Source organism: Bos mutus, chromosome 2 (assembly GCF_027580195.1).
Source record: "Bos mutus isolate GX-2022 chromosome 2, NWIPB_WYAK_1.1, whole genome shotgun sequence".
NCBI lineage: Eukaryota > Metazoa > Chordata > Mammalia > Artiodactyla > Bovidae > Bos > Bos mutus.
In genome coordinates this window covers 2,307,833-2,331,326 of record NC_091618.1, presented here as the reverse complement: position 1 = coordinate 2,331,326, position 23,494 = coordinate 2,307,833, and the positions used below count along the sequence as shown (strand labels likewise).

The 23,494-nt window shown below is 55.6% G+C and overlaps 1 protein-coding gene across 1 annotated transcript; it reads left to right on the top strand.

Annotated features, from left to right (window-relative positions):
• Nucleotides 1–8,511: 8,511 nt before the first annotated feature.
• On the top strand, nt 8,512–22,680 carry TAS1R2 (taste 1 receptor member 2). Its single transcript, XM_005910214.2, has 6 exons — nt 8,512–8,693; nt 12,494–12,794; nt 14,193–14,960; nt 16,149–16,358; nt 20,888–21,011; nt 21,752–22,680. Exons 1-6 carry the CDS (start codon nt 8,512–8,514, stop codon nt 22,678–22,680), a joined length of 2,514 nt encoding a protein of 837 aa, XP_005910276.2.
• Nucleotides 22,681–23,494: the final 814 nt, after the last annotated feature.

Here is a 23,494-nt window from a genome sequence, read left to right as displayed (position 1 = left end):
GGATGGGTCAGGGAGAGACTGGGGGGATGGGGTCAGGAGAGAGTGAGGGATGGGGTCAGGAGAGAGTGGGGAGACTTCAGTCAGGGACATAGTGGGAGCTCAGGGAAAGGAGGCAGCTGTATTTTGTAGAAAGGGATACTGAGGCCCTGTTATCGTTTCTGAATGAATGGAGTGACTTATTCACGGGCGCACTGAGACAGCTGGCTGACCGCTGGCCACGTGCTTCCCCCTCTAGCCTCAGTAGAGCCTTGACGTTGATGTTGACCTCACCAGGGAACTGTTAACGACATTTTATGGAAGGCCTGTGGCACTCGCGTTGAATGAGGTCACACAGCGGGTTGGTCAAGGGCTGAGTGTGAACCCGGGCTATGGATGCCACACCCACCCCCTCCACCCCCCCCACCCGCCCCCTGTCACCCTCCCTGACTCCCAGCTGTGCCTGTAAGGATGTTTTGTGCTGTCTCCTCCCAGCCCAGTGCCTCTGACTCCACCGGATGAGGGCAGGGGGTGGCTCATTGCTCACTCCATTTTCTCTACCCTCCTTGTCTCCCAGGCTTGGGGCCCAGTGCCCACCCACGTGCCCGAGGCCTCTTTGCATGCTCACCACAGTTAAGTCCCCGTGTCCACAGTGGCCCAAGGAGCCTCTTCATTTCCCTGCTGCGGCCGGAGCCCAGCCGCAGGTCTGGGCTGGAGCGTGAACCATTTGACTGAGGCCGGATGTCCCCAACACCACTGCCCACGGGCTGCCAGTGGGGCGTGCACGCTAAGGAAATTAGGGGCCACCTGTGCCCCAGTCGCCGGGCAGACCTGAAGCTCCTGCGGGGAGCGGGGCTCTGGGGGGAAGCAGCAGGCTGCAGACCCACCCTCTCCACAGAGCCACGTCTTCATTTTCATCAGTTCACCCGCCCTCGCACCCATCATCACAGCTCCTGTATGTTCTCTGTCTAGAGGCAGCGCAGGAAATAGTGAGAGCCGCCATCACTGAACGCAGGTGTTGTGCTCTAGACGTCAGACCCTCAGATCCTCACTGGGACCCCGAAGGTGTGTTCCGTTGGGCCTGTTTTACAGACGGGGGACTGAGGAACGGATGGGTGAGGTAGCTAACACACCCGGAGGCGGCGGCCGTCTGTGTTTCTGTCCCTACCTCTGCCTGCCTGGCCACCGAGCACGGTGCGAATGCCCGCCTCAGCCCCCCTGCCGGTGCCGTGGCCCCTCCAACTGCAGATCTGACGCTTCTCCAGGACCTGAGGATCAAATGACAAGTTTTAGAACCAAGTGCCAGGTCCCATGGCCTTCCCCGACGGCTCAGCAGGTAAAGAACCTGCCTGTAATGCAGAAAACACAGGAGATGAGGGTTCAACCCCTGGGTCGGGAAGATCCCCTGGAGGCAGGCATGGCAACCTGCTCCAGTATTCTTGCCTGGAGAATTCCATGGACAGAGGCGCCTGGGGGGCTACAGTCCATGGGGTCGCAGAGTCAGACCAGCCTGAAGTGACTGAGCGTGCGTGCACACCGGGCCCCATGACCTGCCCAGGATGAGATGCTCAGTGAAGGAGAACGTACCCTCACTCACTCTCTCAACACCATCGGCCTGGGTGCCTGCGGTCAGAAAGGAGTTGAAGCTGGGCTTCCTTATCCCATGGGCTGGTGCTCCTGCTAATTACCTTGGACCACACCAGCCTGGGAGGAAGGAGGTGTTATTTTGGCCCCATTTCACAGATGAGGAAACTGAGGCTCAGGGAGACCTGCTCAGTAAGGGGCAGGGGCAGAGGCTAGAGCAGAACTTGTTCCCACCGGCTATACCAGCACCTGCTTGTCCTGGCCTCTCACAGGAATCCAGTGGCTTCTGGGCAGGAGCCATCCAGCCAGGGGGTGGGAGGAGGCATGGCAGACAGTGGCTCCAGAGACAGGCAGCCAGCCTTGTGCCCCTTCTCCGAGGTTGATGACGGCCACCCTGTGTGGTGGAGCAGATGCCACACGACCCTCAGGTGCCCGGGGCACCTCAGCATTCTCTCCTGGAGCTCTGCTGTGCCCTCTCTCCAGGCCCCAGGTGGCCGGCAGGCACCCCTCAGCCTCGCAAGCATTGGGGCACAGAGGCTGGGGTGAAGCGAGGGAGCTGATGTTCTGCTGGGGTTCACATGCACCCGGGCAGACGTCGTCAGAAGGAGAGCCGTGGGGAGATAAATGCCCAGAAGAGGTTACACTGCCAGTAAGTGGCAGAGCCAGGACTGGAACCCAGGTCGGTGAGATCTGAGTCTCAGGAAGGAGAGTCCGACAGAGTCACAGACCCCAGGCCTTCATCGGGCCTAGAATCGAGAATGTCTAGCATGCCAGCTCCACGCTAGGAGCAAAGCCATCGACGCTGCAGTGTAATATTCACCATCATTTATCAAGCAGGGGCTTCACGTATTCATCTCATTTAATCAGCCTCCATGAGGGCGGCTGTGCCCACTTCACAGGTGAAGCTGAGTGGACTCAGAGCCTGCTGGGTGGTTACTGGCCACTGCCGCAGGCCGGGCACTCCGGAGCCCGCAGAGCAAGACCAGCGCTCTTCACCCAGCCCTTCACGCTCTCTTCAGTGACGATCACCTTTCTGGCTCTCACTGGACTTGTGGTCATTTGGGATCTTCAGATCGTTTTCTGGATGAGACCGAGCCTGCTTGAGGTCACCCAACAAAGTTTGGAAAGGGGGCTCGAGTGGATCTCTGTACTCGAGAAGGTGTCCCCACCAAGCAGAGTCCTTCCTCAGGCCTTCGCTGACTCCTTGGCGCCCAGCTTCTAGGGATCATCGTGCCCACTCCACTTTCGACATCTGAACTCTCGGAGGCGTGACTGGCGAGGCTGGCTGCTTTGAGAACCAGCTCTGAGGCCCCCCTGTGCCCTGTTCCAGGGTGTTTCTGAACCAAGCAGATGCTCAGGGGCTCCTTGGGGAATCCCTGCCTGCCAACCCCTGCCTGGGCAGCTGAACTGGAGCCAGGCTTCCAGCTGCCCCACTGGGTCCTGGAGGAGGTAGAACTGATAGGAGAGAGACAGAGGGAAAGGGAGGGGAGGTGGGCAGGGAAGCCAGCAGAGGGTACGCAAGGATGGGGTCGGGGAGAGCAGCTGGTGCAGCCCCCCAGGCCCCTGGGGTCAGGCCCCTCGTGGGCCCCCCATGCTCCAGCCCCTTTCCAACCCCCATGATGGGGGAGGAGGGAGGTTCAGGGAAGCCCCCTCCAGCCCAGAGCGAGCACAGCCGTTTCCTTTCCGCAAGCATCCTGGGAAGCAGATGCAAGGCAAATGGGCATCCTCTCTGGGCCCCCATTTCCACGGCCGGCCCCTGCCCCGTGGACTTTGCATAAGTCGGTCACGGTTCTCCATCACTTTGGCAACCAGCGCCCACACAGGTGTGAGCATGGGGAACTCAGGCCCCGGACCGGCCCATGACGGTCGCCTGGGTCCCCACGCGGTGTGCATGGGCAGTATGTGCAGTCCTGAAGGAGAGCCGCAGCCTCAGGGTTCCCCTGGCATTTGTCCTTGGGACAGCCAGTGCCCAAGCCTCACCCACTCGCCCCTCTTAGGTGACATCAAGATCAGAGGGGACCTTGGAGATCATCTAGCCCAGGTCATCTCATGAATCACGGCCTGAGCCACGTGACATTCTGGACCTGGGTGCATGGCTGCATTTGTGGGTATATGCATTAGTGTCCAGGACTCTGTCAGGATCTCAAAAGGATCCTTGCCTCTGAAATTGTAAGACGCACTGAGTCCATTTTACAGATGGGGAGGCTGAGGTCCACAGAGTGGAAGCCACCGGCCCAGGGGTAGCCTTCCGATGGGGGCAGAGCTAACCCGGAACCAGGACTTCTGACTCTCCGTCCGGAGCTCCTTCCTTCTGTAGGTTTCGCTCTTCAGAGAGGATCGTCCGTGCAGACTGACAGCACGGACCACAGCACTGACCACACTAAGCAAGGGGACCCCATTGCTCCTTCCTCCCGGGAGCCCCTGTCAGGGTCCTGTTTTCCTCCAATCCGCATGGTTGCCATGTGGCTTTGAATCAGTCACTGTTCCTCTCCAAACCTCAGACACCTCTGAAAACTGGAGAGCTCACAGCAGCACCTTGAACGGTGGTGAGAGTAAAACAGAACGGCAGCATGGCGGGTGCCCACACTGTCCCTGGGGTGGGGCGAGCCCTCCAGCATGGCGGGTGCCCACACTGTCCCTGGGGTGGGGCGAACCCTCCAGCATGGCGGGTGCCCACACTGTCCCTGGGGTGGGGCGAGCCCTCCAGCATGGCGGGTGCCCACACTGTCCCTGGGGTGGGGCGAGCCCTCCAGCATGGCGGGTGCCCACACTGTCCCTGGGGTGGGGCGAGCCCTCCAGCATGGCGGGTGCCCACACTGTCCCTGGGGTGGGGCGAGCCCTCCAAGCGTGTTTACCACAGAAATAACCTGGGTTCGTTTTGCCATCCTCCTCCCAGGCTCCCTGGCTGCTGCCCCCACGGAGCGCTTGGCCGGCCCACACCACCCCTTCTCCTTACCCCATCTTGGTGGCCGGCACAGCGTAAGGCATTGCAGAGCTGTCCTGACATGCTTTTGACTTGATTGGAGTCCAGGGGAAATCAACTTGCTTTTCTGGCCCTTGGCAACTGGCCTGCTCCAGGCCTCAGTTTCTGCATCTGTATAATGGGTAGGTTTTGGAGCTCTGCAGGCCCTCTTAGCTCTGACACCATACGCCACGCTATGGGTGGCCCTGGTACCCCTGGCACCTACCAATGAGTGGTGCCCTCACAAGGGGCCTGATTTCTGTCTGCAGACCAGGAGTCATGTCCTCTGTGTGTCCCAACTATGGCCCTTGTACCCTACCCAGCCCTGCCACGTAGGGGGCTCAGCTAGTGACCTCTGGACGAACGGCTTTCTCAGCCACTCTTGTCTGCCACGACCCCACATCTGGAGGGCTCCAGTTAACTTTGATACTCTCTTACCCTACCATCCCCTTACTCCCAAGCTTTGCTAAATAACCTGACTTGGTTGGGAGACTCCGGAACATTCGAGGGCCACCCAGCAACCAGCTCGTTTACTTCCCCTCTTCAAACTGACGCACACACTCGCCGTGCCTGGACGTGTCCTTCCCAACACCTCGGCCTTGAGGTGGGGCCTGCACTGGGGGAGGTTGGCACCAGCTCTCCCCAGCCTCATGGTGGGCATGGCAGTGACAGCTCCTGTGGGCAGAGCACAAAAAACCAGGTAGCAAGAGAGCTGAAGGCTTGGCAGCCTGGGACTGATTTCTAGCGGCCGGTGGTTACGACTCTGCGCTTTCACTGCTGTGGATCTGGGTTGAGTCCCCGGTTGGGGAACCAAGATCCCACAAGTTGTGCAGCACAGCGAATGACTTCTAGCATCAGCACTTATTAGATGTGTGATTTTTGGCAAGTGCTTAACTGTTCAGCTCAGTTTCCTCATTTAAAAAATGGGAGTGAAATGACTACTTGGCTGGGAGTTGCACAAACTAAATGATACCGAACCTATGAAGTGCTTGGCACCATGCCTGGCGTACACACCCTGGGAAGGGTGCTATTTAGTTATAATCCTCCTGATTTCCCAAGAGTCTGGCAGGGCAAGGGCCGTGGTCTCGGCGGCTCCTAGAAGGCCACCACGGACCCTATTCCAAGGAGGCCAGTGTGGTTTGAGGTGCGTGGAACAGAGGCGAGCAGGGGGAAGAGCAGCTGAGCTCGGGCCGGGCTGGGGAGGCCCTGGGCGCCAAGGCCAGGGGCTCAGCCGTGGTCCTGCAGCAGGACGGAGTCCCGGGGCTGCTGGAGCCGAGGAAGGAGAGACTCAGAGCTGTCCTGCAGGGGCTGAAAGTGTCAGGGTGAGGCAGACGGAGAGGTCCGGACAGGAGGTGGTGAGGGTGTGAGTTTGGGATGAGGCAAAAGGGGAGGGGCCTGGAGAGAGCCAGCAGGATACAGGTGCGTGAGTGCTGGGCTTTGACTGCTGGCACGCAGGGTGGGTGTGGGCTCTCCAAAGAGGGCCTCCCCGTTGTACAGATGAGGACACTGAGGCCAGAAGGGGGGCAGCGCCAGGCCCAGAGCCCACGCCTCCAGGCTCTTCCTTTCATCCTGTGGGTCAGGTCTCCCCTCCGCCCACTGGTTTACCGGAGAGGGTGGCGGACAGCCTCCTGAGTCACACAGCAAGCCCCGCATCTTTCCAGAGCACCAGGGGTCTCTTCCTTTTGTTTTCAGTGTCTGTGGTTGACTCTAGCCCAGGGGTGTTCAGAGGCGCAGGACGGGGTGGGCCCTCTGGAACTGCTACAGGCACAGCCAGCACCTTTCAGGGTAACGTCGGGACGCTTCGGGCTCTTTCAGCTGGGCTCAGTGCCCGCTCACTTCATCACAGGAAAGGACAATCTCGCACTTCTGGCCAGTTCACCTTTCCCCAGGGTTTGCTGTGCGCCCTGCAGGTCACATACGCCGTTTTACCTGATTCCCACACTGATCTCATGAGGCTGGAGTTATCAGGCCTGTTTCGGTAGGAAAAAGAGGCTCAGAGAGGTTGAGTAACCTGCCCACAGTCGCACAGCACACAGAGCAGATGTCCCGTCCAGGCCGGCTGGAGTCAGGTTACCTCGAGGTTCCCGGAGTGTAGACTCATGCTTCAGCAGGAGCCGGTCAAGGACATAGGTCTGCTCCTGGGGGCCCAGCGCTGGTCTGGACGGGAGGGGCACTGCAGGGCAGAGCCGAAACAGTGTCTGTGAACTGGGGCCACACAAGGCTTCTAGGAGGAGGCGAGGCTCCAGCGGACTGTGGAAGGAGCGGCAGGACTCGGCAGGGTGTGCAGGGGGACAGTGCTGGGTTTCCAATCCCCTCTGTGTCCCTTAGAGCCTCCTCCCCCCACGACCCTGGGCCCCACGAGCAGGGCTCGGGCCTGTGACAGACCCGTCCTGTCTGGGCATTACAGAGCAGGCCCTTAAGGAACGTGTGCGTTGTTGGGACCAGAAAGGACCAAAGCAGCACTCTGTGGACAAGGATCTCTGATCCAAGCAGGTTCCTGGTTTGCTGGAGCCGTCTCCCTCCATCTTATTCCTTGGGGGGAATCACCATCAACGTTAGGAATTTTTAACTTTCCTTTCTGCCACAATGCCTGCCCCTGGGTGCTGGATCGACGGGACACCCAGCAGCGTCCCTCTGCAGAGCTGACCGATGGACTGTCGGGATGACAGAGGCCCGCCCCTCGGTCCCTGCCCCCAACCTCCCAATCTCTTGCCTGCTGTTGTGCTGCTTTTATCAAAAGCCAGGCCCTCAGGACTTCCCTGGTGGTCAGTGGTTAAGAATCCACCTTGCAGTGCAGGGGATGTGGGTTTGATTCCTAGTTGCAGATCTCAGATCCCACATGCCGCAGAGCAGCTAAGCTGGAGTGCCATAACTGGGCCCCCGCACCGCAACCAGAGAGTCTGGCGCTGCAAGGAAAGATCCAAAGCTCCCACCTGGCTCAGTGACGGTCCTGCCTGCTGCAACCAAGACCCAACGAAACCAAATAAATGAATATATATATATATATATTTAAAGCAAGGCCCTTTCGATGTAACATGGCATGGAGGTTAAGAGCCAGGCCTTGAGGTTTTGAACCCCAGCTCTCTTGGTTGTACAACTGACAGTGAGTTTCTTAGCTTCTCTGCCTCAGTCTCCTCATCTGTGAAATGGGGTTGGCAACAGTCCCAGTTATTGTGAGCAGTGAACGAGAGGTGGATGACAAGCTCTCAGGGTGATGCCTGACTCTTAGTATTGGGGCTGCTGTTTTAGAACAATTACGATGAGCCAGGCGTGGGACACAGGACCGCGTGCCAGCCCCAGCTGGGCCAGGCTCAAGTGCGGGCTCCATTTGTCCCCCTACTCTGTCTCCTAACGGGAGCATCTATGTCCTTCACAGCTGTGGAACTGTGGTGTTGGAGAAGACTCTTCAGAGTCCCTTGCAACTTGCAAGATCCGACCAGTCCATCCTAAAGGAAATCAGTCTTGAATATTCATTGGAAGAACTGATGCTTAAGCTGAAACTCCAATACTTTGGCCACCCAATGCGAAGGGCTGACTCATTAGAAAAGACCCTGATGCTGGGAAAGATTGAAGCGGGGAGGAGAAGGGGATGACAGAGGATGACATGGCTGGATGGCATCACCGACTCAATGGACATGAGTTTGGGTAGACTCCGGGAGTTGGTGATGGACAGGGAGGCCTGGCGTGCTGCAGTCCATGGGGTCACAAAGAGTCGGGCATGACTGAGCGAATGAACTGAACTGAATGTCCTTTGCTCCCAAATGTTTGAAACATTAGGAAGATGTGATCTCATCCAAGTGACAGAAGGCTCATCCTAATCCCAGCCTCCTCTTTCCCCAGAGCCCACTAACCTCTCTACCTGTCCCAGGTGCTTTCCTGCCCCGTGGACAGCAACAGGAGCAGTATGTAAATGTCTGTGCAAATCCCCTGGGTCAGGCTGTCAGCTCTCCAGGAGGCAGAGCCACCTCTGAGACCTCCATTTCCCAGCCATGGGACCCCAGGGCAGGGCAGCCTGCTCCCTGCTCTTCCTGCTGCAAACCCTGGCTGAGCCAGCGGAGAATTCAGAGTTCTTCCTGCCTGGTGATTACCTCCTCGGTGGCCTCTTCACCCTCCATGCCAATGTGAAGGGCATTGTCCACCTCAACTACCTGAAGGTGCCCAAGTGCAAGGAGTGAGTCTCCAGGATAAGGCCGGAAGCAGTGGTGGCAGGGTGGTGATGGTGGGCGGTGGTGATGTGGTGGTGGTGGTGGTGGTAATGGAGGAGGAGGTGCTGATGGTGATTGTAGAGGTGGTGATGGTGCTGATGGTGATGATAGTGATGGTGGTGGTGGTGATGATGTGATGGTTGTGATGGTGGTGGTGGTGGTCCTGGTGGTGATCATGATGGTGATGATGGAAGTGGTGGTGATGGTGGTGATGGTGATTGTAGAGGTGGTAGTGGTAGTGACAATGGTGATGGTGGTGAGGGTGGTGGTGGTGGTGATGATGGTGGTATTGATAATGATGGTTTCGGACATGGTGCTCGTGATGGCAATGGTGATGATATCCACAATAGAAATAGCAGGTGATGATGGTCATGGTGGTGATGGTGATGGTGATGATGTGGTGGTGGTGGTGGTGGTGATGGTGGTGGGGATGGTGGTGGTGGTGGTGGTGGTGGTGGTGGGGATGGTGGTGGTGGTGGTGGTGATGGTGGTGATGGTGATGGTGATGATGTGGTGGTGGTGGTGGTGGGGATGGTGGTGGTGGTGATGGTGGTGGGGATGGTGGTGGGGATGGTGGTGGTGGTGGTGATGGTGATGATGGTGGGGATGGTGATGGTGATGATGTGGTGGTGGTGGTGATGGTGATGATGTGGTGGTGGGGATGGTGGTGGTGATGGTGGTGGTGGTGATGGTGGTGATGGTGATGGTGATGATGTGGTGGTGGTGGTGGTGGTTATGGTGGTGGTGATGGTGGTGGTGGGGATGGTGGTGGTGGTGGTGGTGGTGGTGATGGTGGTGATGGTGATTGTAGAGGTGGTGGTAGTAGTGACGATGGTGATGGTTGTGATGGTGGTGGTGGTGGTCCTCGTGGTGATCATGATGGTGATGATGGAGGTGGTGGTGGTGGTGATGGTGGTGGTGATGATAGTGGTATTGATAATGATGGTTTCGGACATGGTGCCCATGATGGCAATGGTGATGATATCCACAATAGAAATAGCAGGTGATGATGGTGTTGGTGGTGGTGGTGGTGGTGGTGGTGATGGTGATGGTGGTGGTGATGGTGATGGTGGTGATTATTATGGTGGTGATGGGGATGGTGGTGGTGGGGATGGTGGTGGTGATGGTGATGGTGGTGATGGTGGTGGTGATGGTGGTGGTGATGGTGGTGGTGGTGATGGTGGTGGGGATGGTGGTGGGGATGGTGGTGGTGGTGGTGGTGGTGATGGTGGTGGTGGTGGGGATGGTGGTGGGGATGGTGGTGGTGATGGGGATGGTGGTGGGGATGGTGGTGGTGGTGGTGGTGGTGGGGATGGTGGTGGGGATGGTGGTGGTGATGGGGATGGTGGTGGGGATGGTGGTGGTGGTGGTGGTGGGGATGGTGGTGGGGATGGTGGTGGTGATGGTGGTGGTGGTGGGGATGATGGTGGTGGTGGTGGTGGTGGTGGTGGTGGTGGTGGGGATGGTGGTGGTGATGGTGGTGGTGGTGATGATGGTGGTATTGATAATGATGGTTTCAGACATGGTGCCCATGATGGCAATGGTGATGATATCCACAATAGAAATAGCAGGTGATGATGGTCATGGTGGTGATGGTGGTGGTGATGGTGATGATGGTATTGGTGGTGGTGGTGGTGGTGGTCATGATGGTGATGATGGTGGTGGTGATGGTGGCGGTGGTGATGGTGGTGGTGGTGGTGGTGATGGTGGTGGTGGTGAAGGTGGTGGTCATGATGGTGATGATGGTGGTGGTGGTGATGGTGGTGATGGTGATTGTAGAGGTGGTGGTAGTAGTGACGATGGTGATGGTTGTGATGGTGGTGGTGGTGGTCCTCGTGGTGATCATGATGGTGATGATGGAGGTGGTGGTGGTGGTGACGGTGGTGGTGATGATAGTGGTATTGATAATGATGGTTTCAGACATGGTGCCCATGATGGCAATGGTGATGATATCCACAATAGAAATAGCAGGTGATGATGGTGGTGGTGGTGGTGGTGGTGGTGGTGGTGATGGTGATGGTGGTGGTGATGGTGATGGTGGTGGTGATGGTTATGGTGGTGATGGGGATGGTGGTGGTGGGGATGGTGGTGGTGATGGTGATGGTGGTGATGGTGGTGGTGGTGGTGGTGGTGATGGTGGTGGGGATGGTGGTGGTGGTGGTGGTGGTGGTGGTGATGGTGGTGGTGATGGTGGTGGTGGGGATGGTGGTGGGGATGGTGGTGGGGATGGTGGTGGTAATGGTGGTGGTGATGGTGGTGGTGGTGGGGATGGTGGTGGGGATGGTGGTGGGGATGGTGGTGGTGGTGGTGGTGGTGATGGTGGTGGTGATGGTGGTGGTGGTGGGGATGGTGGTGGGGATGGTGGTGGTGGTGGTGATGGTGGTGGTGATGGTGGTGGTGGTGGGGATGGTGGTGGTGATGGTGGTGGTGGTGGGGATGGTCGTGGGGATGGTGGTGGTGGTGGGGATGGTGGTGGTGATGGTGGTGGTGGTGGTGGTGATGGTGGTGGTGATGATGGTGGTATTGATAATGATGGTTTTGGACATGGTGCCCATGATGGCAATGGTGATGATATCCACAATAGAAATAGCAGGTGATGATGGTGTTGGTGGTGGTGGTGGTGGTGGTGGTGATGGTGATGGTGGTGGTGATGGTGATGGTGGTGATTATTATGGTGGTGATAGGGATGGTGGTGGTGGGGATGGTGGTGGTGATGGTGATGGTGGTGATGGTGGTGGTGGTGGTGGTGATGGTGGTGGTGATGGTGGTGGTGATGGTGGTGGTGGTGATGGTGGTGGGGATTGTGGTGGGGATGGTGGTGGTGGTGGTGGTGGTGGTGATGGTGGTGGTGATGGTGGTGGTGGTGGGGATGGTGGTGGGGATGGTGGTGGTGGTGGTGGTGGTGGTGATGGTGGTGGTGGGGATGGTGGTGGTGATGGTGGTGGTGGTGGTGGTGGTGGTGGTGATGGTGGTGGTGATGATGGTGGTATTGATAATGATGGTTTCGGACATGGTGCCCATGATGGCAACGGTGATGATATCCACAATAGAAATAGCAGGTGATGATGGTCATGGTGGTGATGGTGATGGTGGTGGTGATGGTGATGATGGTATTGGTGGTGGTGGTGGTGGTGGTCATGATGGTGATGATGGTGGTGGTGATGGTGGCGGTGGTGATGGTGGTGGTGGTGGTGGTGATGGTGGTGGTGGTGAAGGTGGTGGTCATGATGGTGATGGTGGTGGTGGTGATGGTGGTGGTAGTGGTGGTGATGGTGGTGGTGGTGATGGTGGTGGTCATGATGGTGATGATGGTGGTGGTTATGATAGTGGTATTGATAATCATGGTTTCAGACATGGTGCCCATGATGGCAATGGTGATGATATCCACAATAGAAATAACAGGTGATGATGGTCATGGTGGTGATGGTGATGGTGGAGGCCATGGTAGGATGATGGTCACATTGATGGACGTTGATTGAGTGATGATATAGGCCATAGGGATGTTGGTGCTGGTAGAAGTGGTAAGTGACTGATGGCCACAGAGGTCCTGGTGTCAGAGGTGGTCACAGGGACGATGGTGATCCCAGAGCTGTGGAGTGGTGAAAATGATATAATGACGCCAGCACCCTTTGGAGTGGTTCCCTCTTGGGCGATGCCTTGGTTTTTCTACTGCAGGCATGAGGGACAGGCTGGCTCACCCGCCCCCCCTCCCCTCCCCTTCCCACCCTGGACCTGTTGCCCACCCCGCCCACGGCGGCCCCTCCAGGTATGAGATGAAGGTGCTGGGCTACAACCTCATGCAGGCCATGCGCTTCGCGGTGGAGGAGATCAACAATGACAGCAGCCTGCTGCCCAACGTGCTGCTGGGCTACGAGATGGTGGACTCCTGCTACATGTCCAACAACGTCCAGCCCGCGCTCTACTTCCTGTCACAGGATGACTACTTCCTGCCCATCCAGGAGGACTACAGCCACTATGTGCCCCGCGTGGTGGCCATCATAGGTCCCGACAACTCCGAGTCCACCAAGACTGTGGCCAACTTCCTCTCCCTCTTCCTCCTTCCACAGGTGAGGCCCTGGGGCTGCCGAGGAGGGCTTGTCCAGAGGGCTTACCACCCTGACCAGTACCTACAGGGGATGCCTGGGGGAGCAGAAGCAAGGTCAGGACATCCCCCCCAGCCCTGGCAGGCAGCCAGCCTGTTGGTTGAGAGTTCAGGCTCTGGAGGCAGACAGACCTGGTGTGCACCTTGCCTCTGAATCTTGGCCGTTGTGAGACCTCGAGCCAATCTCTCAACTCTCCCAAGCCTCAGTTTCTGCATCTCTAAAGTGGAGAGATAAGAGTCCTATCTTTGGACTGTCTGCAGATTAAAGCATTCACCCTAGCTAAGAATTTCTAGCACACAGTAGGTAGTCAGTAATGTTGCCCTTGTTATGTAAAGCATCTTGCACGAGAATGAAAGCTCAGAAAGCGTCCTGTACCACTCTGCATAGCTTCCTAGCATGGAGTCTGCCCATGGCAGGTCCTCACAAAAGTGCTGTAGAATTACTGTGTGTGTGTGTGTGTTAGTCGCTCAGTCGTGTCCGACTCTTTGCGACCCCATGGACTGTAGCTCACCAGGCTCCTCTGTCCATGAGCTTTTCCAAGCAAGAGGAGCGGAGTTGGTGGCCACAACTACTGCTGTTATTCTAGTTTCCTCATCATGATCAGAAAGGCATAAATGGCATAAAATATCTGCTTGTTAAAGAGCCGCTAGCACAGGACTCGGCCAACAGTGGGCAGTTACAAATACTGTAATTGTTACTGTCGTTTTTATGACATCAAGCACCAAGGTTCTGACTCATTGTAGGTGCTCAATAAATGTTGACAGTCTTACCTGAAACATCCAGTCAGGACTGGACTCACTCTTTCACTCATGTAATGAGTGTGTATTGAGCACGTGCCGAGCCAGGCACCATTGCAGGTGTTGGTGATGAGCTGTGGAGGCACAGAAGTCTGTCCTCATAGAGCTGACCTTCTGGGGGGACAGACGGAGGGACCAGTGCAAATCAGGATGTGATACAGGGTGACAGGAAGTGAGCAGTGGAGGAAAGGGAAAAAGGAAAAGGAAAGTGAAGTCGCTCAGTCGTCCGGCTCTTTGCAAACCATGGACTGTATGTAGCCTACCAGGCTCCTCCATCCCATGGGATTCTCCAGGCAAGAGTCCTGGAGTGGGTTGCATTTCCTTCTCCAGGGGATCTTCCCGACCCAGAGATACCCGGGTCTCCCGCATTGTAGGGAGACGCTTTACTATCTGAGCCACCAGGGACGTCAGGGAAAGTCAAGTCAAAGTTAAGGGAGGTGGGCCACGTTGCGGGGGCGGGGGTGGGGGTGGCAGGTGAAGCGGGGGGAGGGGGAACCTGGATGGAGGCTTAAGGGAGGTGAAGGAGGAAGCCCCTGCTAATGCCCGAGGACCCTCCGCTCTGCAGATCACGTACAGCGCCATCAACGACGAGCTGGGCAACAAGGGCAGGTTCCCCGCGGTGCTACGCACCGTGCCGGGCGCGGATCACCAGACGGAGGCCATAGTGCAGATGCTGCTGCACTTCCACTGGAATTGGATCGTCGTGCTGGCCAGCAGCGACGACTACGGCCGCGAGAACAGCCACCTGCTCAGCCAGCGCCTGGCGCACGGTGACATCTGCATCGCCTTCCAGGAGACGCTGCCCACGCCGCAGCCCAACCAGACCATGACGCCGCAGGACCAGGAGCGCCTGGAGGCCATTGTGGGCAAGCTGCAGCAGAGCACGGCGCGCGTCGTGGTGGTGTTTTCGCCGGAGCTTGCCCTGCACAACTTCTTCCGCGAGGTGCTGCGCCAGAACTTAACGGGCGCCGTGTGGATCGCCTCCGAGTCCTGGGCCATCGACCCGGTGCTGCACAACCTCACCGAGCTGCAGCGCGCCGGCACCTTCCTGGGCATCACCACCCAAAGCGTGCCCATCCCGGGCTTCAGCGAGTTCCGCGTGCGCCGCTCCCAGGTGGGTCGGCCCGCGCTCAACAGGAGCAGTGCCAACTGCAACCAGGAGTGCGACACCTGTCTGAACACCACCGAGTCCTTCAACAGCATCCTCACGCTCTCCGGCGAGCGCGTGGTCTACAGCGTGTACTCCTCCGTCTACGCCGTGGCGCACGCGCTGCACAGTCTCCTGGGCTGCAGCCAGAGCGGCTGCCGCAGGGATGTGGTCTACCCTTGGCAGGTGAGGTCCGGCCGCTGGGTACCAGGGGCCTCAGGGAGCAGGCGCAGAGTCCGTGGTTGTCATGGAGACCACCGAGCGCTCAGCTCCGGCCTCACCTTCTGGTGAGGTTCTGGGCAAGTGAGTGGAAGAGACCAGGGCGCACGCCCTGCCTCCAGGCACGTAGGAGTCCTTCGTGGTGACAAAACAGAATACCTTTGTTAAAAATTAATCATCCCCATCCACGAGAATCTGTCCTGGGACCAAGATTTGGGTGACATTCTCTAGCAGGAATCTCCGCAGGCAGCGGGAGCCCCAGTTCCCCACACAGCCTCGCCAGGGTGAAGGCGCTGAGGCTGGGCTTGTAGCGTCCCATCAGCTCTCAGGTTTATTGATCTTCTTGTTCCACTTCTACCTCACCTTGATTCAGACCTGGAATTGAAAGCTGTGCGTTCCTGGTTTACGCATGTGCATAGGCGCATTCTGCCATGCGCCTTCGGAAAGCAGAGAAGGGTTCACTGAGGACCTAGCCGGGCAGAGGAGATGCAGACCAGAGATGTACACTTTCTGCCCACTGTCAGACATCTCTGCTTAAACAGTTCACTGGCTTTCTCACAGTTTGGAAACTCTGCCCACTCTGTTGCTCAGCCACCTCCCACCCCCATCTTTATCCTCTCCTAACGAGAGTTAGCTCCAAAGTGTGGGGTGGCAGGCAGGACCCAGGGGGGCAGGGAAGATCCAGGCAGGTGGAAGAGGCAATGGACTCTAAACCCCAGGTATTGGGTCACAGAGGGATGACCAAAATGACTTGCAGGGAAAAGGAATCATATTGGCGTCTCCTAGGAGGTGAGTGCTGACTATTTTCCAGGCACTGTTCTGAGCCTCTAGTGGAGATTCACTCACTGATTGCTTCAGAGCCCAGAAGATCAGGCTTTTTTGACTCCCGCTTTGCCGAAGAGGAATCGGGTTTATAGAGGTTAAGTGACAGGTCCAGGGCCTCACAGCAGGAGGTAGATGGGCTGCGAAAACCCCGGCGTATCTGGCTCTAAGTCAGATCTCTCAGCCACTGCCTCCAGACCGCCACGTTTTTGCAGTTTTATCAGCCCCGTTTTATAGACATGGAAATCAAGGCCCATGGGCTGGTAGAGTTTTTCCGGGGTCTGGCCTGACCTCTGATGCCAGCTCCACTTCCCTTCCCTCGGGCCCCTCTAGCTGCTTCTGGAGATCAGGAAGGTCAACTTCACCCTCCTGGGCCACCAAATCTTCTTCAACGAGAAAGGGGACCTGTCCCTGCACCTGGAGATCATCCAGTGGCAATGGGACCTGAGCCAGAACCCTTTTCGGAGCGTCGCCTCCTACCAGCCATCCAAGCGGCAGCTGAAGCACATCCATGACATCTCCTGGAACACCCCCAACAACACGGTCAGCCTCAGGGGGCCTGGGGCGGGGCCCCAGGCCTGGAGCTGGGGTGGGAGGGTCCTGGGGCCTGGGGGCGGGGCCTGGGGCGGGGCCCCAGGGCTGGAGCTGGGGTGGGAGGGCCCTTTGACCCGGGTTCATTATTGATAACTGGGGGCGTCTCTATGAGTGGGTGTATCGTCTGGGGTCCTGGCCTTCTTCCCTGACGGAGAACTGCCCACGTTCAGGGCTTTCTGGCTCCTCAGGGCCAAGGGGCTCAGGACATGCGTGGATTGAAGACTTCAACTCTCATGCTAATCCCGGAAAATAGATGCTGTTGTTGCTTAATCGCTCAGTCATGCCGGACTCTTCGTGACCCCATGGACTGCAGCATGCCAGGCCTCCCTGTCCATCACCAACTCCCGGAGTTTACTCAAACTCACGTCAGTTGCGTCAGTGATGCCATCCAAACATCTCATCCTCTGCTGTCCCCTTCTCCTCCTGCCCTCAATCTTTCCCAGCATCAGGGTCTTTTCAAATGAGTCAGCTCTTCGCATCAGGTGGCCAAAGTATTGGAGTTTCAGCTTCAACATCAGTCCTTCCAATGAACACTCAGGACTGATCTCCTTTAGGATGGACTGGTTGGATCTCCTTGCAGTCCAAGGGACTCTCAAGAGTCTTCTCCGACACCACAGTTCAAAAGCATCAGTTCTTCGGCACTCAGCTTTCTTTATAGTCCAACTCTCACATCCACGACTACTGGAAAAACCATTGCTTTGACTAGATGGACCTTTGTTGGCAAAGTAATGTCTCTGCTTTTTAATATACTGTCTAGGTTGGTCATAAATTTCCTTCCAATGAGTAAGCGTCTTTTAATTTCATGGCTGCAATCACTATCTGCAGTGATTTTGGAGCCCCCCAAAATAAAGTCAGCCACTGTTTCCCCATCTATTTGCCATGAGGTGATGGGACCAGATGCCATGACCTTAGGTTTCTGAATGTTGAGCTTTAAGCCAACTTTTTCACTCTCCTCTTTCACTTTCATCAAGAGATGCTTTAGTTCTTCTTCACTTTCTGCCATAAGAGTGATGTCATCTGCATATGAGGTTATTGATATTTCTCATGGCAATCTTGATTCCAGCTTGTGCTTCTTCCAGCCCCAGCGTTTCTCATGATGTACTCTGCATATAAGTTAAATAAGCAGGGTGACAATATACAGCCTTGACGTACTCCTTTTCCTATTTGGAACCAGTCTGTTGTTCCATGTCCAGTTCTAACTGTTGCTTCCAGACCTGCATACAGATTTCTCAAGAGGCAGGTCAGGTGGTCTGGTATTCCCATCTGTTGAAGAATTTTCCACAGTTTATTGTGATCCACACAGTCAAAGGGTTAGTGCATAGTCAACAAAGTAGAAATAGATGTTTTTCTGGAACTTTCTTGCTTTTTCGATGATCCAGTGGATGTTGGCAATTTGATCTCTGGTTCCTCTGCCTTTTCTAAATCTGGCTTGAACATCTGGAAGTTCACGGTTCACGTACTGTTGAAGCCTAGCTTGGAGAATTTTGAGCATTACTTTGCTAGCATGTTAGATGAGTGCAATTGTGCGGTAGTTTCCGCATTCTTTGGCATTGCCTTTCTTTGGGATTGGAATGAAAACGGACCTTTTCCAGTCCTGTGGCTACTGCTGAGTTTTCCAAATTTGCTGACATATTGAGTGCAGTACTTTCACAGCATCATCGTTTAGGATTTGAAATAGCTCAGTTGGAATTCAATCACCTCCACTAGCTTTGTTTGTAGTGATGCTTTCTAAGGCCCACTTGACTTCACATTCCCGGATGTCTGGCTCTAGGTCAGTGATCACACCATCATGATTATCTGGATCATGATCTTTTCTGTATAGTTCTTCTGTGTATTCTTGCCACCTCTTCTTAATATCTTCTGCTTCTGTTAGGTCCATACAATTTCTGTCTTTTATTCTGCCCATCTTTGCATGAAATGTTCCCTTGGTATCTCTAATTTTCTTGAAGAGATATCCAGTCTTTCCTATTCTATTATTTTCCTCTATTTCTTTGCACTGAAAACTGAGGAAGGCTTTCTTATCTCTTCTTGCTATTCTTTGGAACTCTGCATTCAGATGCTCATATCTTTCCTTTTCTCCTTTGCTTTTTGCTTCTCTTCTTTTCACAGCTATTTGTAAGGCCTCCTCAGACAGCCATTTTGCTTTTATGCATTTCTTTTTCTTGGGGATGGTCTTGCTCCCTGTGTCCTGTACAGTGTCACAAACCTCCGTCCATAGTTCATCAGGCACTCTGTCTATCAGATCTAGTCCCTTAAATCTATTTCTCACTTCCACTGTATAATCATAAGGGATTTGATTTAGGTCATACCTGAATAGTCTAGTGGTCTACCCTACTTTCTTCAATTTAAGTCTGAATTTGGCAATAAGGAGTTCATGATCTGAGCCACAGTCAGCTCCCGGTCTTGTTTTTGCTGACTGTATAGAGCTTCTCCATCTTTGGCTGCAAAGAATATAATCAATCTGATTTCAGTGTTGGCCACCTGGTAATGTCCATGTGTAGAGTCTTCTCTTGTGTTGTTGGAAGAGGGTGTTGGCTATGACTAGTGCATTCTTTTGGCAAAACTCTATTAGCCTTTGTCCTGCTTCATTCTGTACTCCAAGGCCATTGCCTGTTACTCCAGGTATTTCTTGACTTCCTACTTTTGCATTCCAGTCCCCTATAATGAAAAAGATGTCTTTTTTGGGTGTTAGTTCTAAAAGGTCTTGTAGGTCTTCATAGAACCATTCAGCTTCAACTTCTTCAGCGTTACTGATTGGCGCATAGACTTGGATTACTGTGATATTGAATGGTTTGCCTTGGAAACAAACAGAGATCATTCTGTCGTTTTTGAGATTGCATCCAAGTACTGCATTTTGGACTCTTTTGTAGTCTATGATGGCTACTCCATTTCTTCTAAGGCCTCCTGCCCACAATAGTAGATATAATGGTCATCTGAGTTAAATTCACCCATTCCAGTCCATTTTAGTTCGCTGATTCCTAGAATGTTGACGTTCACTCTTGCCATCTCCTGTTTGACCACTTCCAATTTGCCTTGATTCATGGACCTAACATTCCAGGTTCCTATGCAATATTGCTCTTTACAGCATCGGACCTTGCTTCTATCACCAGTCCCATCCACAACTGGGTATTGTTTTTGCTTTGGCTCCATCCCTTCATTCTTTCTGGAGTTATTTCTCCACTGATCTCCAGTAGCATATTGGGCACCTACTGACCTGGGGAGTTCCTCTTTCAGTATCCTATCATTTTGCCTTTTCATACTGTTCATGGGGTTCTCAAGGCAAGAATACTGAAGTGGTTTGCCATTCCCTTCTCCAGTGGACCACATTCTGTCTGACCTCTCCACCATGACCCGTCCATCTTGGGTGGCCCCACATGGCCTGGCTGAGTTTCATTGAGTTAGACAAGGCTGTGGTCCATGTGATCAGATTGGCTAGTTTTCTGTGATTGTGGTTTCAGTCTGTCTGCCCCTCTGATGCCCTCTCTCAGTGCCTACTGTCTTACTGGAGTTTGTCTTACCTTGGAGGTGGGGTATCTCTCCACGGCTGCTCCAGCAAAGCGCAGCCACTGCAACTGACCTTGGACATGGGGTAGCTCCTCTTGGCCGCTTGCCGCTCCAGTGACGCGCAGCCAGGATAATTTTTATACAACCCGAATCTAATCAGGCCACTCCCCACTCAAGAAGCATGCATGGCTGAGGCCCCTTGACCCTACATTTTTAGTGTCTTAGTCCAACCTCCCACTCTCCCCACCCTCTCCCAGAGCATCCTGGCTTCAGCCAGGCTTAGACACACCCTCTTTCTGAAAATGCCAACCCCTGCCTCTCGTCCACCCCCTTGCTCTTACTGTTTCCTCTACTTGTAATTCATTCACTTAACAAACAGTCATTGGCGGCCTCCTCTGTTCTAAGGAATACAGCAGTAAAACCTATAGACGTGGCCACTGCCTGCTGGCTCTTGTTCTCCAGACAACCCTGCCCCTCCATAAAGCTGCATTAAGTAGGACTCCTGGTGGCAAGTGACAGAAAGTGATATAAATAAAAAGTTAACTTATTGCCTTGCATCATGGAAGACTCCAGGGTTGACTGTGAGGCTTCAGGCAAGGCTGGATCCAGGGTCTCATTCTCTCCATCTCCCAGATCCTTCCTCAGGCAAGTTCTCCACCTCCCCCCCCACCCTCCCAGAAATAAGAGGACTTCTAGGAGCTCCAGAGTCACACACTGTTTACTCAGCAACCTCAGAAGGTCTCCATCTCAGCAGCTGAGTGCTGTGTCCTGAAGAAGGTAGATTAGGTCTTTGCTGGGCAAAGCTAAGAGCATCTCTATGATGGTCCAGTTCCAGCCGCAGTCCTGGCACCTGCCCCTCCTCAACAGGGCCAAGTTTCCCTCCTGGGAGCATCCTTCTGGGGATGAGATGGGAGAGGAGGGGCCCCCAGAGAGCGGGAAGGAGGACTCAGGGTCTTCTGCCCTCCACCCCCCAGATCCCTGTGTCTATGTGCTCCAGAAGCTGCCAACCTGGGCAGAAGAAAAAGCCGGTGGGCCTGCACCCCTGCTGCTTCGAGTGTATTGACTGTCTCCCGGGCACCTTCCTCAACCAAACCTTAGGTATGACTCCAGGGTCCACACACGGGCCCTGCACCTGCCCTGCCCTGAGGGGGTCTCCCTCAGGCCTTTCCCCTTTGCAGAGTCTTGGCAGTCTCCCCGGGGACACAGGTGTCCAAGGACTGAGGACTGTATATCTCCCACCAGAGGATGAGATCTTGGAAAGAAAGATTACAGTTGTTAGGCTGAGTCCAGGAGTCAGTGAAAGTCGCTAGTCGTGTCCGACTCCTTGCGACCCCATGGACTGTACAGTCCATGGAACTCTCCAGGCCAGAATACTGGAGTGGGTAGCCTGTCCCTTCTCCAGGGGATCTTCCCAACCCAGGGATTGAACCCGGGTCTCCCGCATTGCCGGCGGATTCTTTACCAGCTGAGCCAACAGGGAAGCCCAAGAATACTGGAGTGGGTAGCCTATCCCTTCTTCAGCAGATCTTCCCGACCCAGAAATTGAACTGGGGTCTCCTGCACTGCAGGCAGATTCTTTACCAACTGAGTGAGTTCAAATCCTGCCTCTGTAACTCTCCTGGCTTTGTGACTTTAACTAGCTGACCCTCAGTTTCCTCATCTGTGAAATGGGGTTGCTGTGAGGGGTTGATGAGCCAGGGGGTGTCAGGGACTCAGTGAGCATTGGTGGCCCGTAGCTCTGTCTCCCTCCGACGGGGACCAGGCCTGGTGCAGCCCTGGAGAAGGTGGGTGCTGAGAAGGCGTGTTTAGCTGACAGGAGCTGCCCTGGGCTCTTGCAGATGAATTTGATTGCCAGCCCTGCCCAAGCTCCGAGTGGTCCCACAGGAAAGACACCTCCTGCTTCAAGCGGCAGCTGGCCTTCCTCGAATGGGACGAGGCCCCCACCATCGTCGTGGTCATGCTGGCCGCCCTGGGCTTCCTCAGCACCCTGGCCATCGTGATCATCTTCTGGAGGCACTTTCGGACGCCCGTGGTCCGCTCGGCGGGCGGGCCCATGTGCTTCCTGATGCTGGCGCCGCTGCTGATGGCGTACACGGCGGTGCCCGTGTACGTGGGGCCGCCCACGGTGTGGTCCTGCATCTTCCGCCAGGCCTTCTTCACGCTCTGCTTCACCATCTGCATCTCCTGCATCACCGTGCGCTCCTTCCAGATCGTCTGCGTCTTCAAGATGGCCCGGCGCCTCCCGCGCGCCTACGGCTGCTGGGGCCGCTACCATGGGCCCTATGTCTTTGTGGCGTGCGTCGTGATGCTCAAGTTGGTCATTGTGGCCAGCAGCGTCCTGGCCACGACCACCATGCCCACCACTCGCGTGGACCCCGATGACCCCAGGATCATGATCTTGTCCTGCAACCCCAACTACCACCGGGGGCTGCTGGTCAACACCAGCCTGGACCTGCTCCTGTCCGTGCTGGGCTTCGGCTTCGCCTACACCGGCAAGGAGCTGCCCACCAACTACAACGAGGCCAAGTTCATCACCTTCTGCATGACCTTCTACTTCTCCTCCTCCGTCTTCCTCTGCACCTTCATGGCCGTCTACAATGGCGTGCTGGTCACCATCCTAGACCTCCTGGTCACTGTGCTGAACCTCCTGGGCATCAGCCTGGGCTACTTCGGCCCCAAGTGTTACATGATTCTCTTCTACCCGGAGCGCAACACCCCGGCTTACTTCAACAGTGTGATTCAGGGCTACACCATGCGGAAGGACTAGGGCTCCACTGTCTGCCCTCTGGGACGTGGGGCTCAGCGTCGGGAGGTGGAGGCCAGGGGGCTCACTCAACTCCAGATGGAGCCAGGTGGTGGCAGGGGAGCCACCCTCGCCTGTTGCTGCCTGGGCCTGGTCTCTGATGGGCTGTCCCTCCAGGCTTCTGTGTGTCCTGGCCATCTTTGCCCACCCAGTGATGGATGCTTAGGTACATTTGCCCTTTATCTCTTTCCCTTGAGCTGTTTAGCTTGCCAGGTGCTGTACTCCATCCTAGAAAACCACCCAAGGTGACCTACCGGCTTCCAAGGACGGAGTCCAGCTTGGCAGCCTGCAGCCGCCATCTGGTGGTCACGGTGGGCTCCTGCAGGTTCCGGCTGCTGACTCCTGGTGAAGGGATGCCTGCTGGTGGGCTGGGCTGGGGTTAGCGAGGGGCGGATGGGAGCTCAGAAAATGCCACCCGGCCTCGCTCACTCGCTGTCCGTGTGTCCGAGTCTCATCCCCCAGATTCTCCCGGAGCTTGAGGGCCCAGCCTTTCTGTTATCTCTGAGTACAGCTGAGCACATAAATGCTTGTGAATAAACCTTACTTGGGTGAAACAGATGAGTTTCCTCCTTGTTTTCCAGAGGTCCCCTGAGAACAGAGACGTGGAATCGGAGATCTTGGTTTCAGTCCCAGCATTGCTACTGTGGGTGTGTGCGTGTGTGCTAAGTCGCTTCAGTATCGTTTGACTCTTTGTGACCCCATGGTCGCTAGCCCACCAGGCCCCTCTGTCCATGGGGGTTCTCCAGGCAAGAATACTGGAGTGGGTTGCCATGCCCTC

Coding starts and splice junctions, on each gene's coding strand:
- TAS1R2 (XM_005910214.2), top strand. CDS start 8,512: ATGGGACCCCAGGGCAGGGCAGCCTGCTCCCTGCTCTTCCTGCTGCAA. Junction 12,795..14,192: donor CCCTCTTCCTCCTTCCACAG/GTGAGGCCCTGG, acceptor TCCGCTCTGCAG/ATCACGTACAGCGCCATCAA. Junction 21,012..21,751: donor CTTCCTCAACCAAACCTTAG/GTATGACTCCAG, acceptor GGGCTCTTGCAG/ATGAATTTGATTGCCAGCCC.